The 18656-nt window shown below is 43.4% G+C and overlaps 1 protein-coding gene across 6 annotated transcripts in view; it reads right to left on the minus strand.

Annotated features, from left to right (window-relative positions):
• Window positions 1–18656, minus strand: part of ABCC4 (ATP binding cassette subfamily C member 4) — a 280796-nt gene that overhangs the window by 162181 nt on the left and 99959 nt on the right. For 5 of the 6 annotated variants that reach the window (XM_032277483.1, XM_032277486.1, XM_032277485.1 and 2 more), the window contains 3 exons: window positions 9538–9639; window positions 3138–3227; window positions 1385–1576 (listed from right to left, as the gene is read on the minus strand). In XM_032277483.1, coding sequence (XP_032133374.1) covers window positions 1385–1576; window positions 3138–3227; window positions 9538–9639 — 384 coding nt within the window. The remainder of the gene's footprint in view (window positions 1–1384; window positions 1577–3137; window positions 3228–9537; window positions 9640–18656) is intronic. The other variant, XM_032277487.1, reaches the window with a different exon arrangement.

An 18656-nucleotide genomic window follows, 5' to 3' on the forward strand; every position in this document is an offset into this window, starting at 1 on the left:
ACAGTATAAAAGAACAGTAGGATGTCCAGGTCACACTGCACAGAGCCCGGGGAGAGCCCTTTAGTGCCAGTATTCACTGATTTTTATGGTCCAAAGATGGTAACATAGTATTTACCATTTTTTCTATTTTCTAACTTACAGTCTTCTATTAAGTATGGTCAGTTTTCATCAACTACCCTCCAATTTTATGAAAACCTCAGTAGACAATCAAACATTTCATCTTTTGTGAAAACCATCACTCTCTAGGTGAAACGATACACAATGAAAAAAAACTTTAAACAGTTTGCTTCCTTTAAATAATAAACTGCACTGAAAAATGTATCCATGTAGCCAAAAAACACCCATACCCCAGAAACTACTGCAACAGTGTTTCCTTTTTAAAGGTGGTGAAGAAGGAAACCTATGGTCTGAGAGGGACCCAGGCAGGAAACCCCAGCAAAGTGCACTGTGCAGACGTCTTCTGGAGTCTGATGCAAACCAAAAGGCAATGAGATGCTAAAGCACTGTCATCTCTGCCTAGCCAGCTGATGATAGCAGGGAATTTTGGTCATTTATTTCCTGGGTAAGATGTAATTTTTTTTCAAAAGTGTTCTTACCTTCTAGGGATAAGTAATAAGGTATCACAAATGAGGTACAATTGAGGTCGAGGGTGTGCCTCAGAAGAATCTGGGGTGGGAGTGGGACTAGCAGAGGGCAGGGGTGGAGACTGAGTAGAACTGGCTACAGGTTGATCGCACTTGAACTTGAGGAATGGGTATATGCAGGCTCAAAACACCTTTCTCTCTACTTTTGCAAATTTTTGTAATTGTCTATTTTGAAAACAAAAAATGTTAAAAGTAAATGAAACTTCACAAAACCAACCAACCCCCCCCCAAACTCACCCTGTAAATATCATTTTCACATCAGACTTAAAACGACAGTGTGTGTGTTTATTTACTGAGAGAACTGCCTTAAAATATAAAATAACACTCAAGGACTGGGCACAGTGGCTCACACCTGTATTCCCAGCATTGCCGGAGGCCAAGGCAGGAGGGTCACCTGAGGTCGGGAGTTCAAGACCAGCCAGACCAACATGGAGAAATTCCGTCTCGACTAAAAATACAAAATTAGCTGGGTGTGCTAGCAGATGCCTGTAATTCCAGCTACTTGGGAGGCTGAGGCAGGAGAATCACTTGAACCTGGGAGGCAGAGGTTGCGGTGAGCCAAGATCACGCCATTGCACTCCAGCCTGGGCAACAAGAGCAAAATGCCATCTTAAACAAACAAACAAAAAAAATCAAAGGTCTTTCAAAATTAATTTAAAAAGTTAATAAAGCTCGTTGTTGAAATGAACACTAATATTACTGGACATTTGAGTACATGAAATCCAAAAGTCATCACTCACCTTTTTCAGAGCACAAGCCTTTATGACTTTCTCATATCGTTCCTTTTCGTATTTCTTCCCAAATAAAATATTACTCCTCACAGTTCCCGAGAACACCCAGGGCTGCTGAGAAACATAGGCAATTCTTCCACGCACGTTCACCAGCCCGTGACTTGGGGCTAATTCCCCAAGCACAGCACTTAACAGTGATGACTGAAACAGATCGCAAAAAAACACATGTTCAGTCAACACGAGACAAGAACAAGCCACTGCAGTGCAGCCTTGCCCAGCGCTGGGAGCTTGAAAAGCATCACTTGATTCATTTAAAATAGGATCTAGTACGGCACAGGAAGTTGTGATTAAAAATTGGAAATAACATATTGGTCAATGTAAACTAGTAATTTGTAAGGAATACTAACAAAGTGGAGTGTAACAATCTACCCTGCCCTAATGATTTTCCCTAAATGAGTCTCATTCCCCTAAATGAAATGCTACATGGAACCAAGATCAACTAAGAATGTTGACGGTAACGGAGCAGCCGAGCATGATATATCATTCCTATAGCCAATACTGAAGGCATTGTTCCTGCACGCAGGTATCCTTTCGGACAAAAACCTTGTTCTAGAGAAGCTATATGTAAATAACATATCATGGCCAGGCCCAGTGGCTCACGCCTATAATCCCCGCACTTTGGGAGGCCAAGGTGGCTGAATCACTTGAGGCCAGGAGTTCGAGACCAGCCTGGCCAACATGGTGAAACCCCATCTCTACTAAAAATACAAAAATCAGCTGGGTGTGGTGGCACGCCTATAATCCCAGCAACTTGGGAGGTTGAGGCATGAGAATTACTTGAAGCCGGGGAACTGGAGGTTGTGGTGAGCCTAGATCGCGCCACTGTACTCCAGCCTGGGTGACAGAGCAAGACCCTGTCTCAAAAACTAAATGTACATCCATCCATATATACATGAATAAATGAATGAATGAATAAAAATAAATAATAAATCCTGTGCACTAGGAAGGACTTTTTTTTTACCCAACAATCATGTCTCTGGAGAGCAAACTTCAATTGTGAAACCACTCTTTGGTTATACACCCTACATCTAGATTTACTGTGTTGCTTTAGAACGCATGAGACTAAGTGAGTATGCACGTTTCCTTCGCATCTTCTACAACACATAGATGTGACGTGTCTATGCCCCCCAGTATCAGAGAGCTTACAACACTGAACCGAAATCATCTGTTTGTATATCTGTCTCACCCAAGATACCAGAAGCTTCTGGAGGGCAGTGGCGTCTGGGTCTTGCTTACAGGTTTATCTTTTGCTCTTAACACAGGGCTACACACTGGCTGCAGGTTTGTTAAATGTGTGTTCATGTGACTTGGAGAAGTCATAGCAACACACGTTGAAAGCTTTGCAGACAAGCCTTCACACTCTCCAGATGTCTTGTAGTATCTAGGGTCCACTCTGACAAAAGAAGTTCCCACTTTCTTAGTCTCAATCCATCCTGCATAGCGGTCATATAAACAATTTCCTTCATGGAGATGTCCAACTTCTGGGAGTTCCCAATTATGCAACTTGAAGAACCAAGGGAAACATGCTACACATTGCCCACATTTACTTGGTCATGTGACCTTCTTGCAAAACTAACGTTCCATGCACTGAGAAATGCCGTGCGACGCATACCCAATTCAAACTTCTGTTGCACATAGCTTTGAGCTCAAACCCAAGGAGTTAGATTTTGGCAACAAGCTGCCAAAAGCCATTATAACTCACCTTCCCTGCTCCCACGGGGCCGACCACAGCTAACAATTCACCAGGTCTGACAGTAAAGGAAAGGCCTTGCAGAGTTGGGGTCTCTGATGCCTACAAATTAAAGTTTATAAAATGTGCCCATTTCAATAAAGTCATACAAATCACTTCAAAAAGAGAAGAAAACAATACAATAGTCATCGATGCATGAACATAACCCAAATCTTTCTCCTTCCTGTTTTACGATATTGCATCCTAGGGTCCTTTTCATACAGTCACTTTTTTTTTGTGGGGTTTGAAACAGTTGGGAATCCTCAGTACTTAAGGCCCGTTCCCTTTTACCAGATTTTCATGTGAACACAGCTCCAGGCATCCACAAAATTCAGATACTAAAAATGACAAGGCAACCTTCTTGAAATGAAAACTCATGCTAACTTACTACAACAATATTCTTTATTTTTTTTTCACTTTAAGTTCCAAGATACATGTGCAGAATGTGCAGGTTTGTTACATAAGTATACATGTGCCATGGTGGTTTTCTGCACCTGTCAACCCATCATCTAGATTTTAAGCCCTACATGCATTAGGTATTGGTCCTAATGCTCTCCCTCCCCTTGCCCTTCACCCGCCAACAGGCCGCGGGGTGTGATGTTCCTCTCCCTGTGTCCATGTGTTCTCATTTAAAACAATGTTCTTAATATAATATTTAGTATGGGAGCTTTTCAATCATACGTAAGTTTTCATTATGTCCCTTGATTTTAATATTCTATTTCATTAATGTCCACAAGGTGGCAGCATGAGTACATGGCATGCCCAATCCTTGGCTAATGGATGACTTGAAATCTCCACTAATCTTCCCGTTTTCACTTGATAAAGCATAAACCTCAGTTATGCCCAGCCAGCAAGAAGGCATTTTATACTATAAAGTCATTCTTGGCAAATGAACTTCTACAAACGGTGGTCAACCCTGTAACCAGAGATCTCATTTAACAACAACCAAAAAGTGTAGAATGAAATTAAGTCTTTGTTCATGGGTCAAAGTGAAAGTCTCAGCGTTATACCTGCAGCCTGCGTTACCTATCCCAGGTAAACAGGGAACAGCACAGCATTCTACTATAAACACTGAGGTACCCACCACAGCGTATAATCCAACAAGGGGAGGAAGGAATGAAGTACTCATTACGGTATCAGAAATAATGTTCCTAAACAATCTATAAATTCTATGATAAAAAGATTCAGGAGTATATGCATGTTTTTACATATACTAAATGTTAAGAAAATTATCAATCACTGTTAATGTTAAAAAAAAAAAAAAAAGTTGTTTTAGACATGACGTGGACTGGCTCATGCCTATAATTCCAACATTTTGGGAGGCAGAGGTGGGAGGATCACTTGAGCCTAGAAGTGCAAGACCAGCCAGGGCAATATAGCGAGAACTCATCTCTTCAGAAAAAAAAAAACAAAATCAGCCAGGCATGGCGGGTGTGTGCTCAGGAGGATGGGGTGGGAGGATTCCTTGAGCACAGGAGGTTGAGGTTGCAGTGAGCCAAGATTGCACCACTCCACTCTAGTCTGCATGACACAGTGGGACCTTGTCTAAAAAAAAAAAAAAATGTTATTCTATAGTTTATTCTTTAGGAGACCAAACCAAATTCATTACTTTTATACAAAGCTTCTAATTCTTTTCAATTGAGAGGATTACATGTGTATCAGGGAGAGGGGATAGTTTACCAGTGCATGATAAACCAAAATGAGGAGGTGCCTCTTCTCATACAAGGACAATTAGTGCTTTGAGATCTCCATCTTTTAAAAAGCAAGTCAGTTGGTACAAATAAAGAGAGAAATGGCTTTAAATTCAGAGTATAGAACCTCAACTGTAAAAACTGCCAACGATAAGAACTTCTTCCAAACCCAGACATCAAAACTATCAGACAAAACTTGATACTGCTAAGTGAAGTACAAACAGCTACAATTTGGGAGGAAACCCAAAGCGGTTTAACTCTCACATGGATCATCTTCATCTGAATTTCCCACGGATAGATTGGAGAGACCTGACCAGGCGTGTCTGGCGGGCATTTAGCAAATTTATCTGAGTCCCAAGTCCTTTCAGAAGGGGCTTTTCTTCCACACAACACGCTTTGGTAAATGCTTGTCCACATCATAGAAAAATTATCAAGAGTGAATCAAAGGCAAGGCAGCCTCCTCAACTTAGAAAAGCATTCTGTGAAAATGAATCCAGCATCCCTGAAGGGCGGAACACCCTGGGATGATGCAAGAGGGAAGCACACATGAAGCCAACCAACCCAAAACCTAAGGAACTGAGCAGGCCCAGCCCACACACAGGTACTCATCAACCCCCCTCCATGTCTCAAGCAGGCATGTGTGATTAGTAAAACGCCCAAAAGACAGAAAGCACAGCAGGGGAATAACAGATCAAGACAAGCTTCAAAATGAAACATTTATCTGGAAATGACTTAACGGTCACATACCCGAATAATCCCAAATATTTCTATAAATGGTCAAAGGCCAAAATATGTGTGTGTGTAAACTGACCCCTTATAAATGTGTCCCACACCACATTATAGGATAATCACAAACCAAAACAATCACCATCACTTTTTAGCACAAAGAAACTAGTGCCAGATTTCACAGGAGTTATTTAAAAGCCATCAACAAGAGGAAGTTTTTCATATGTGAGAACCTCTTTCTGTTTTTGTTTCTCTACTCCTTCCTACAGGCCTACAACAATTTCCTTTTTAAAAAGGTAATACATTATTACGTAAGCACTTGGAAAAATAATGTTAAACAAAATGTTAAAAAAAAAAAACCATATTTACATGATTTTGTAAGTGCAAACTTGTCACAAATTCTCAGTCTTGCTTGACTTGGTGCTCTTCCTCTAAAATGTAAAAGGTCTACTCTGCATGCCTGATTAAGTAACATTTGTCTTTTAAGACAACTGAAACCTACCTGTTTATTTCTGTGATTACAAAGGACACAAAAAGCACAGCTGGTCAACCTGTCCCTTCTCCCTCCTTTGCAGTATGTCTCCTTCCTAACAAATATTTCTGACTTTACTTCTTTGTACTCAGTTTTGACTGCAAAAGAGTGAGCCACATGCAAAACCCAGCTTCCCATCACGGCCCCGGTTCTCCTTAGAGCAGGTTTCTGCCCCACCGGGATGCCCGGGACCCAGCACTGGTGCGCTGCAGCCAGAAGGGGGCAGCACTCGACAGCTCGGGAGGCTCAGCCCCTTCCGGACACTGAGGCAGGTGGACTGAGCCCCAACTCTGGACCGGACCCTACGCTGAACCCTGGGACAGAGCCGTGAAGAAAGCAGAAACAAATCCCTGCCCCACGGAGGGTCACAGGCTCCTACAGGGCCACAGACTTCATAGCTTAGAGACTCAGCCCAAGCCCATTTGTTTTATAAATGAGACCTAGGCTGGTGGGAAGACCCTCCCTCCAATATCCGCTGGTCTGTCCAGCAGGGCTGCTGCTGGGGTCTCTGTCTTTCTCCTAAATCCCAGCCCAGCACACCCTCTTTCCTCTGCAGCGTCTCCCCAAAAGCACCAGTGTCTGTGCCCCTCCTCCCACCCAAGCGCCTTCACCCACATGACCCCCCTAATAATCCCTGGCAGCATGGGGTGTAATCATCCCAAGACAAGGCCCAGAAAACAGGATGGAGTGTGCTGTTTACAATGCAGCTGTCAACGTTGTCTAAGAAACGAAAAACAACCAAACGGCCCATTTTACAATGTTGCAGAGTTTGGTACAAAAGAAATTTGCAAATGGGACCTACACAGTGTGTGGTGGCTACCTCAGTGCCTGCCTCTAATTCAACAGCATTCACCCCCAGTGCTTTTTTCTAATGGGATGTTCATAGAGCTTTCTGTCAATGCTTAAAGCGTATTAGATCTGGGCGCGGTGGCTCATGCCTGTAATCCCAGGACTTTGGGAGGTCAAGGTGGGCAGATCACTTGAGGCCAGAAATTCAAAACTATCCTGGCCAACATGGCAGAAACCCTGCCTCTCCTAAAAATACAAAAATTAGCCAGGCGTGGTGGAGCATGCCTGTAATCCCAGGTACTTGGGTGGTTGAGGCAAGAGAATTGCTTGAACCTGGGAGGTGGAGGTTGCAGTGAGCCCAGATCACACTACTGCACTCCAGTCTGGGCAACAGAGTGAGACACTGTCTCCAAAGTGAAGGAATGAATGAATGAAGTGTATTAGGGTGGAAATGGCAGCAGGTAAGGATAAACTGTCAGGTCAGGTGATGGACCTTGTGTGAGTTTCCATGTGCACAAGATGCAATGGTGTTCTATGTATTTGGGAACACATTGTTTTGTTGCTAGAGATGGCAGAAATTACATCAGAATTAGGCACACATGAAACAGGGAGGGTGATACTTAGAGCCAAGGGCATGTGGAGAAAGAAAGTCTGGAGTCTAGAGTGTTGACATTGGTACCACAGGAGAAGGCAGAGGCGACAGGGCTGGGCGGGAGTGCTGCTCAACCACCTGTTGGCTCTTGGCTCCAGCAAACTACACTATAACTCAGTCACAAAGGTCAGCCTCAAAGAGCACCCGAGAGGAGAGGATCTGCTCACCACCAGCACCGCCCACCTGCTTGAAGCAGCCTGAGCAGTCCCTGCGCCCTTGGAAGAGCCCCGGGCCCTCTGGTCCCAATTCTTGCTCACAGCTGGGTCCCTGGGCTTCGCTCCTGGCAGGCATCATCTCTGGCCCCAGCGTGTAGCTTCCTGCCATGGCTGATCTTGGGGTGGCCTCCTCCACTGCTGCTCTCCCTCTGTGTTGGTTCTTTCAACACCTATGTAATGAATTCCCTGCACAACATTCCCTCTCCCATGCTGTTCTGTTTTCCAGTCTAACACAGACTGAAACAAGTGGATTCACAGAGGACCATGGACTTAGGTGAGCATAACCACAGAACCAGCCCAATAACATAGTAAACTTTCTCAGTTGCCATGGATCCCAGGTTGCAAGGTATATCATCTGAGCATTCCCAGATGAGCCGAATACGCAACCATGGGCAGAACCGGAGTGCTGGACCAAAGGAGGAGGAGCGAGTTCACAGGCGGATGCCTCATGGCATGATCCAGGATCTGATCAGATCCAGTGCTGGCATCACTTCACTGCAAGATCCAAGCGGACCATGCCTCATTATCCTCTGCCTATAAAACCTGCCCCATCCCCCAGCGAGGGAAGACAAATTTGAGCACTGCCTCCTGTCTCATTGCCAGGTGACTTACAATACAGCCTTTCTTTTCCTGAAAAGCCGCAGCCACAGCGGTGGCTTCTATGAGCACTGGGCAGGGAGCCCGCTGCTTCCTTGGAAGCATGAGGAGGGCACTGGAGTTGTGGATAGCAGGAGATGCACCAGCCTTAGTACTTCTTGTGGGTGGTCCCTGCTGCTGTTTCTATTTGCCTAAATGTCACAAGTAAACCAAGTGTTGAAAATCCCTGTGGCCTTGCCTGAACTACCTGTCTGCTTGCCACATGGTGAAACTCTTCAGTCAGGAATCCATGGAGCTTGCTCGGACGGCCTGCAGCTTGCCCTCTGCCTTAGGCTGCCACCAAAGCAGCTTTACCACCCAGATGCTTAGAATAGGGTGGTATTTGCCACCCCAACCCTGTGGCAAAATCCAAGTCATGGGCTTTTTCAATATGTAATAAGATGACCTGAAAACAGTAAGGTGAAAATGTGCACTGATACCCCAAAGTCTCTGTAATAATTTACAACATACTCAGCAGTTAACCCACTCCATGCTGCACCTCAGTCTGTCTAATCCTATAAAATCCATACTGCCAATGCCTAAACTTAGTGACATTTAGGTTAGAATGAGGTAATGTTTTCAATGGGTTTTTTTTGAAAATGAGATAAAATACAGCTGGGCATGGTGGCTCAGGCCTATAATCCCAGCACTTTGGGAGGCGGAGGTGGGCGGATTGCCCGAGGTCAGGAGTTCAAGACCAGCCTGGCCAACATGGTGAAACCCCGTCCCTACTAAAAATACAAAAATTACCCAGGTGTGGTGGCAGGCGCCTGTAATCCCAGCTACTTGGGAGACTAAGGCAGGAGAATTGCTTGAACCTGGGAGGCGGAGGTTGCAGTGAGCCAAGATCACGCCACTGTACTCCAGCCTGAGCAGCAGAGCAAGACTCCATCTCAATGAAAAGAAAGAAAATGAGATAAAATACAAATTGTCAAATCCCTAAGTCTGATTTCATACCTACTTTCTATTTATTGCAAAACTTACTCCTAATTTTGAGAATCTTTGTAACATACTTTTAGTAAATGAGCAAGCCATACTTTTATACCATGTGTAACATCTCAAAATGCTCTATTAAACCAACGTCACTCATTATGTATTAGCAGACATGACCTTGCAGTTAAGGATATGTTACCTTATCCCAAAAAGCAGTAAAATCCTGCACATGCACCACGTTTTTACCATCTGACGGCAGCTGACGGTTGCGCTGTGATATCTCATCAAGTAGCAAAAAGTTCTAGAGAAAGTAAGAAAAACACAGACTGTTTAAATTACAGAAACAAAAGTCATCGCTTCTATGGAATTTGCAACACAAAACTTTATACAGATAGATCATTTTACCAAGCGTATTTAAAGTATCGGTTCACATCAGCATATGCTATTTATTTAATAAACATATAAAGAGTTTGTGGCCATGAACTATCTTTGTAATTTTAGGCACTGTCTGTGTCTTTTTTTTTCAACAAGTATACTGGTTCCTAAATAAACAGAGAATACTGCTTCGAGGTTGAGCACATTTAGAGATTGCACATTTCCACTGCTGGACTTTTGTGATACTAATGGTGAACATGGGAGTTGCTTGGAAGTGATCTGATGAATGTTTCATGAATCCTCATCATGTGCCAAGCCCCGTGCTAGATGCTGGCAACACGAAAGTCGAGGCCATTCCCAACTTTCAGGAAGTGAGTTAGCCCAGAAGGGTAGGCAGGAAACACAGGGCAGAGCCTGTGAAAGCAGCCCTCACTCAGGCTGGTCACTTAGATTCAACTGGCCTTTCTCCTCCCTCATGCGTGTCAAATTGACATATAACTTATTCACTGTCACTTAAGTCCCTGTTCTAAAAACTAAAAATGAAAATAGAAAAGCCCTCATGACATTTCTATCTCTTAAAACATATTTTATAAGCTTCTTTTCACAATCACTTTTTTTTTTTTTTTTTTGAGACGGAGCCTCACTCTGTCTTCCAGGCTGGAGTGCAGTAGCACAATCTCGGCTCACTGTAACCTCTGCCTCCCGGGTTCAAGTGATTCTCCTGCCTCAACCTCCCCGGTAACTGGGAATACAGGCACCTGCCACCATGCCCGGCTAATTTTTTGTATTTTTAGTAGAGATGGGGTTTCACCATGTTGGTCAGGCTGGTCTCCATCCAACTCCTGGCCTCGAGCAATCTGCCCACCTCGGCCTCCCAAAGTGCTGAGGTGTGAGGCACCATGCTCGGCCTATACTTACATTTTTCCTTAGTCAATATCCCCTCCTTGACAGCAGGAATGGCCCAACCTTTCACTTCCTGCTGTTTCCACACTAGTTAGCAACTATACAAGGCAACTGAATAAAACAAAGTGCTGCTAACCATAACAAACCTAACACAACAATATATGGGAAAACTCCTTTTGCCCCTCAAATGGTAGGTATAATTCAATGAGAGAAGCTACAGTGGTTTAGAAATGGAATAAACCACCTACATCACCCCTACCTCATCCAAAATTTTGTAGATGTGGCAAAATGGTCAGCTCTCCTCAAAATCTGCTCTCAGTTTTCTGTAGTTAACAAAACTCCCAATTTTTAGCCGATGCATAGCAGCCTGGAATAAGGAGCACTCTTCCCAGCCCCCAGCACAGCCAGATGTAGCCATGTGACTTAAGTTCAGCCCAGTGGAAAGTGACAATGTCCAGGAAACTTCCTATACCCCAATGTCCAGGCCTTGGAAGCTGCCTGGATGACTTTGGAGCTTCCCCTCCAAAATCCACATGCTGAAACTTAGTGGCCACTGTGGTGGCAGTAAGAGGTATTTAGGCCATGAGGGCTCCTCCCACATGGCGTTAAGGACTCTGTAAAGGAGGCTGCAGGCAGTAGGCAGCCCTCTAGCCCTTCCGCCTTCTGCCCTATAAGGACACAGCATTCCTTCCGTCTGGAATATGCAGCATCAAGGCACCATCTTACAAGCAGAGAGCAGGTCACCAGAAAACCGAACCTGCCGGTGCCTTGATCTTGGACTTCTCAGCCTCCAGAGCTGTGGGAATTTCTGTTTTTAATAAAGTACCCAATGTGTAATTTATGTGTATTCATCACAGACTAAGATATCCCCCAAAAAGATAAAGTCATAATCTCAGTACCTCAAAGGTGACTTTATTTGGAAATGGAACTGTTACAGATGTGATTAATTAAAATGCAGTTATATTGGAATAGGGAGGGCCCTAAACCTAACATGATCAGTATCTCTCTAAGAAAAGAAGAGAGAGACTCAATTTCCGTTGTTTTCAGCCACTGCGTTTGTGGTACTTTGTTCCAGCAGCCCTCGCAAACTCACATGGAAACTTACGAGGATTTTGCATGAGGAAATAAACCACCGTGTGTGAATGGCTTTTACGTGGATGTTTTGCAAACCACTGGCAACTCTGAAGCAACTGAAATGATCATGGAACATGTTTTAGACAGAGAAAAAACACTTAAATAAGTCATCTACTACTTAGAAAATTGTCAACATCCTTTGAGTCCTTAAAATTTTTATCTGTCACTTCACAGGGCTACACATTTGACTGCAATGTTACACTTCAAAAGAACAAAAACTGAAAACGAAAATTTTCTTCTATGCAGGAAAAGAAAAATACATTCCTTTCTTCTATATAGGAAAAGAAAAAAAGTCAGTGTTTCCCTCAAAGATCCTGCAAGCAGAAGATGCTGTCTGTTCATCCGCTCCCTTGCTATCCACCCACCAGCCGTACTGAGAGCCTACTAAGGATCGGATACTGCTAGTTCTCCCTGTAGAAGCCCATGTCTGGCACAGCAGAGAGGGCACAGACAAATGCTGGCCTGAAGATTCTGCTGCAGGCTTAACCACAGCATCTCTGCTTCCTCCCTCCACACCACCTATTCCATGGTTAACCAGATAACGACCTGGGCCTAATCTGCCACAAGTCACCACACCTCAAGAAATGATCCAACTAGGCCAGGCGTGATGGCTCACGCCTAAAATCCCAGCACTTTGGGAGGCTGAGGTGGGCAGGTCACAAAAAATCCAAAACTTAACTGGGCTTGATGGCACACGCCTGTAGTTCTAGCAACATGGGAGGCTGAGGTATGAGAATCGCTTGAACCCAGGAGGCGGTGGTTGCAGTGAGCTAAGATCGCACCACTGCACCCCATCCTGGGCAACAGAGCAAGACCCTATCGCAAAACAAAATAAAACAAAAAGAAATGACCAATTTCACAAGTTTACTGACTGCTAATCATCTGTGATACTGATACAACTTTTTCACTCGTCCCTTCTCCAGCATCCCCAACACAACCAAACCGATCCCAAACACCACTCTCTAAAGATCTTCTTAAAATACCTCTCATAATTGACACCATGCTTCAAACTCTTCCACGACCCAGCAGTATGACATTCACACTCCCAAAGTAGCCTCTGCCTTGATTCCCTGAGTATTCATCCCACCCTGTCCTTCGGGGCCCATCTCAAAGACTAATCCTGCTGGGAACCAGCTCAAGGTGGCAGCAGCTGATACTGAAACTGAGTTATGCACAGGACAGAGATGTGTCCCCCACACTGCACTTACAGACACACTCATCTGCATGAACACTATCCTGCACCCGGGGTCAGCTCTTCACAGATACATGCTACAGGTGTATCAGACTGTAGGATTGGCTTAAATTATTCAAACCATCAGCTATGTCAGTTAGCACAGCAACAAGCAAGAGGTTATACATCTTATTAATCTTGTCTGGACAGAATAAAATTCTGATTTTAGCTGAAGTGTGTGACCAAGACATCAAATTTATTATTCTGTATGTGCATGTTAGAACAGAAGTTCCCCACCTTCAAAACCAAAAACTATGCACACAGTACCTCTATGGAGCACTGGTGAATAAATGGATCTGAGTAGAGAAAGACATGATAATTGTTCAGTGGTTAAATGAGACTCCATTCAACACATGAATGGCTTGCAAAGGTGCTGGAAGGGCTGGCTGGACCTCCTCTCGTCACTCAGGAGGATGAAAAACCTGAAATGACATTGCCAAAACAGCAATGAAGTGCATCCCCAGAACAGGTCACTAGGGGATGTATCTGACGGCAGAACTCAGTCAAAGAGATCAAATTCAGGGCGGATGGTTGGGAAAAACTGAAGCAGCTTTGTGAACAATATAACCTCAGAGACACGTTTTACTGGACGTGGAAGTCATTGAAGACTTCCAGTGCTTTCCTGTTAAGATAAGATCTCTTAAAATCCTATTGGACTTGCTCTATGCCAAGATCATCAGCCCTTTCCTTAATAAAACAAAAACAGACAGAGTTTCTTGGACCTAAAAGCTTCACAATAAATGTTTCATTTTCTGTACATGGAAAAAAGGAAAACTGAAAATTATGAGTAAGAAAGACAATGGATTAAAGACTTAAATGTAAAACCTAAAACCATAAAAACCCTAGAAGAAAACCTAGGCAGTACCATTCAAAACACAGGCATGGGCAAATACTTCATGACTAAAACACCAAAAGCAATGGCAACAAAAGCCAACATTGACAAATGGGATCTAATTAAACTAAAGAGCTTCTGCACAGCAAAAGAAACTATCTTCAGAGTGAACAGGCAACCTACAGAATGTGAGAACATTTTTGCAATCTGTCCATCTGACCAAGGACTAATATCCAGAATCTACAAGAAACTTAAACGAATTTACGAGAAAAAAACCAAACAACCCCATCAAAAAGTGGGCAAAGGACATGAGCAGACACTTCTCAAAAGAAGACATTTATGCAGCCAACAAACATGAAAAAAAGCTCATCATCACTGATCATTAGAGAAATGCAAATCAAAACCACAATGAGATACCATCTCATGCCAGTTGGAATGGCAATCATTAAAAAGCCAGGAAATAACAGATGCTGGAGAGGATGTGGAGAAATAGGAACACTTTTACACTATTGGTAGGAGTGTAAATTAGTTCAACCATTGTGGAAGACAGTGTGGTGATTCCTCAAGGATCTAGAACCAAAAATACTATTTGATCCAGCAATCCCATTACTGGGTATACACCCAAACGATTATAAATCATTCTACTATAAAGACACATGCACACATATGTTTGTTGCAGCACTATTCACAATAGCAAAGACTTGCAACCAACCAAAATGCCCATCAATCATAGACTGGATAAAGAAAGTGTGGCACATGTACACCATGGAATACTATGCAGCCATAAAAAAGAAGGAGTTCATAGTCTTTGCAGGGACATGAATGAAGCTGGAAACCATCACTCTCAGCAAACTAACACAGGAACAGAAAACCGAACACTGCATGTTCTCACTCATAAGTGGGAGTTGAACAATAAGAATACATGGACACAGGGAGGGGAACATCACACATGGGGGCCTGTCAGAGGGTAAGCGGCAAAGGGAGGGAGATCTTTGGGACAAATACGCAATGCATGTCGGGCTTAAAACCTAGATGATGGGTTAATAGGTATAGTAAGCCACCATGGCACATGTATATCTATGTAACAGATCTGCATGTTCTGTGCATGTATCCTAAAACTTAAAGTAAAATAAAAAATATAAATATATATTTTAAAAAAGAAATTTAACAACACAATGTTTCTAAACTCTATGTGTCTGCCAAGCTCTAGTGTATCCACGGTCAAGGCTCACTTAGTTCTGGTCACCTGGTCAGTATGCCGGGCAGACCTGTTCCTCCTCTCCTGATGCCATTTTCACATTCCCATTGTTCATTAACATATCCACATGAGAAACAACGAAGAAAGTGAACGTTGGATCTATTCATTGCACTCATCATTTACAACCTCCATTTTTAGAGAAATAGGAAAGGAGGCAGAACCAGGCAGACCCCATCAGTGGGTCTTGTAGCAAACATCTGTACAGTTCTAAAGCATTCCAGACTTCAAAGCCAAATTCATCCCCAAATCTCGTCTTCTTTTAGTATTCCATATTTCAGTAAACCCAGGTGATTTTCTAGAACGAAAGTAGCCCCTGATCCTTATCCCTCCCCTTGCCCCACACCCAAATCAAGACATGTTCCCAATGCCATTCAAATCTATCCAAGGCTCTCTACTTGGCCTGAGTCTGAATCAAATCATCATCTTCCTGGACTGTTTGCTCCATCAGCCTACTGACATATCTCCCTGCCTCTACTCTGGGACCCCAGTGCATTCTCCAGGCTGCAGCCAGGGTGAACTGAAAATATGTGGATTTTCTTGAACATTAAGAGCTTTTCTCACATTTTCCATGGGTGATCTGCCACGGAAATGTAGGGCATCAGCCTCCTGGCTGCCCCAAGCCCCCTCCCTTCTAGAGCCCTTCCCCATCTCTCTCCACTACCACACACGCAATGCTGAAGGCTCTTTCTTGAGCCTTCACAGGAAGCACGGCACCTCCACAATGGCGCTGGCAGCTCTACCAAACCACCTCATGGGGTACCTCGGACATTGCCTTCCAAAGACAATGACACATGAGCATGGATTTTAATTATGTGGTTACTTATTAACCCCACTTGATTCCCAGGAGGAAATTCCAAGCAGGAAGGACTTCTGTGTGTTGGCTTATCATTGTATCTAAGCATCTATCACAGTGCCAGCTTAAGCTAGGTGTTCAATTACATTGTGGAGTCAATGACTAAGCAAATGAATCAATTCCAAACTTAACCCCCAAAAGCCTAGCATAGACCAAGACAGGTATCTGGGTTCTTCCTCTCAACTGATTTTAGTCTTAAGTGATCCTGATTTCTTTCATATTTGCTACACATATTTTGACCTAGTGTGCTTTTTCATCACACAACTCAGGCAATGGGTCCCAAAGACAGCATATTTTCAGAAAGATACTGGGCTCCAGCCAATACCTGGTGAAGCAGAATCTCCAAGGTGTAATAATTTAGTTTTAATCAGAATGTCAGGTAATTCCGATGAATTAGGGGACAAAATGGGTCACAGGAACCATTCAGGTTGAAAAAACACAGACAAAGACCTAAAGGAAGAAAAAACAAAAACTAAACTAAACTAAACCTCCAACAGTGACTTCAACGCCACCATGAAGGAGTTCACCACACTAACACCAATGCTTTCTTACCAGTTACGCCTGGACATTTGTTTCTCCTTTACTGAAAATCACTACTGCTGAACTCTAGGCCCACCTTCCCACCAGAAACTATGCACATGAGGGGAAATTAAGGTTTCCTGCCCAAGTCAAAGAGGCATCCTTTATCGGGACACAGCACCTTGCCAAAGTTAGCCAGTAGAAAATGTAAAATTCCCAGCCGGTCATTTTATCTTACTGCATGCATACATCTGTCGACACAAACAGGAATTTCAAACCTTAGACAAAAGTGAGTTGCATTTTAGTGGAAAATAAATTTTAAAAATCTTAAGGATTTCTGCCCTACCGCATATTGGACCACAATTCTTTGAAAATTGTCTGCAGGATCCCTTCCATGGCACACTCTGATGAGTGACATAATTCAGCAGAGAATGACAGTCATCACTTCCCACTAAAACAATGCTCAGCTGTTAGGCATTTGCCAAGTCTCATAGACATAATGAAGCTAGAAGTTGACTTCACTTAGACATTTTCTGAGCACCTGCAATCTATGCATAATATAAAGATGAATGAGGCATTATGTCTGCCTTTATAAATTGAGAGTTTAGGAAGGGAAAGAAATCTATATACAAACGGCTTCAATTATAAGGGGGAAATGAGGACAAAGTCACATATGGAGAACCCAAAAGAAGAGATGAGGATTAAAGAGTGTGTGATAGGCCGGATGCAGTGGCTTATACCTGTAATCCTAGCACTTTGGGATGCCAAAGCCAGTGGATCACTTGATTTCAGGAGTTCGAGACCCAGCCTGGCCAACTTGGTGAAACCTCGTCTCTACTAAAAATACAAAATTAGCCAGACTTTGTGGTTCATGCCTGTAATCCCAAATACTGGGTAGGCTGAATTAGGAGAATTGCTTGAACCCAGGAATTAGAGGCTGTGGTGAGCCAAGACTGTGCCACTGCACTCCAGCCTGGGTGACAGAGCAAGACTCCATCTCAAAAGAAAAAAAAAAGACCATGTGATGGTTATTTTTATGTGTTGGCTTGGCTAGGCCACAGTCCCCAGATATTTGGTCAAACATGTCTGGATATCAATGGGAAAGTATGTTTCAGTTGAGATTAGCATTTAAATCTGCAGACTTTAAAGTCCTACATAATGTCAGTGGGCATCATCCAATCAGTTGAAGGCATTTAAGAGAAAAAAGACCTACCAAGAAAAGGGGATTCTGCCTCAAGACTGTCCTCCTCAGACTCAAGCTGCATATCAGCTCTTCCCAGGGTCTCTGTAGCCTGCCAGCTGCCCCACAGACTGTGGACTGACCTCACCTCCACAATTGTGTGAGACAATTTTATAAATCAATCCACCAATCTCTCTCTGTATGTATGTGCATGTGGGCCCTATCAGTTCTGCTTCTCTGGAGAGCTCTGACTAATACAGAGGGTTTTCTAAATAAGTGAGGCAAAACAGGAAATGACCTCCAGACATCAAGTCCAATCCCCTTAGTTAGAGATAAGAAAACTCTATTTCTAGGTCCTTGAGGAATCGCCACACTGTCTTCCACAATGGTTGCACTAATTTACACTCCCACCAACAGTGCAAAAGTGTTCCTATTTCTCCACATCCTCTCCAGCATCTGTTGTCTCCAGATTTTTTAATGATCGCCATTCTAACCGGCGTGAGATAGTATCTCAGTGTAGTTTTGATTTGCATTTCTCTGATGACCAGTGATGATGAGCATTTTTTCATATATTTGTTGGCCTCACGTATGTCTTCTTTTGAGAAGTGTCTGTTCATATCCTTTGCCCACTTTTGAATGGGCTTGTTAGTTTTTTTCTTGTAAATCTGCTTTAGTTCTTTGTAAATTACGGATATCAGCCCATCATTCTCAGCAAACTGACAGAAGAGCAGAAGATCAAACACCGCATGTTCTCACTCATAGGCGGGTGTTGAACAATGAGAACACATGGACACAGGGAGGGGAGCACTACACACTGGGGTCAGTTGGGGGGAAATAGGGGAGGGAGGGTGGGGGGTGGGAAGCTGGGGAGAGATAGCAAGGGGAGAAATGCCAGATGTAGGTGATGGGGAGGAAGGCAGCAAATCACACTGCCACGTGTGTTCCTATGCAACAATTTTGCATGTTCTTCACATGTACCCCAAAATGTAAAATGCAATAAAATAAATAAATGGGAAAAAAAAAAAAAAAAAAA

Source organism: Sapajus apella, unplaced genomic scaffold, assembly GCF_009761245.1.
Source record: "Sapajus apella isolate SASKATOON/1434 unplaced genomic scaffold, GSC_monkey_1.0 scaffold9, whole genome shotgun sequence".
Taxonomy (NCBI): Eukaryota; Metazoa; Chordata; class Mammalia; order Primates; family Cebidae; genus Sapajus; species Sapajus apella.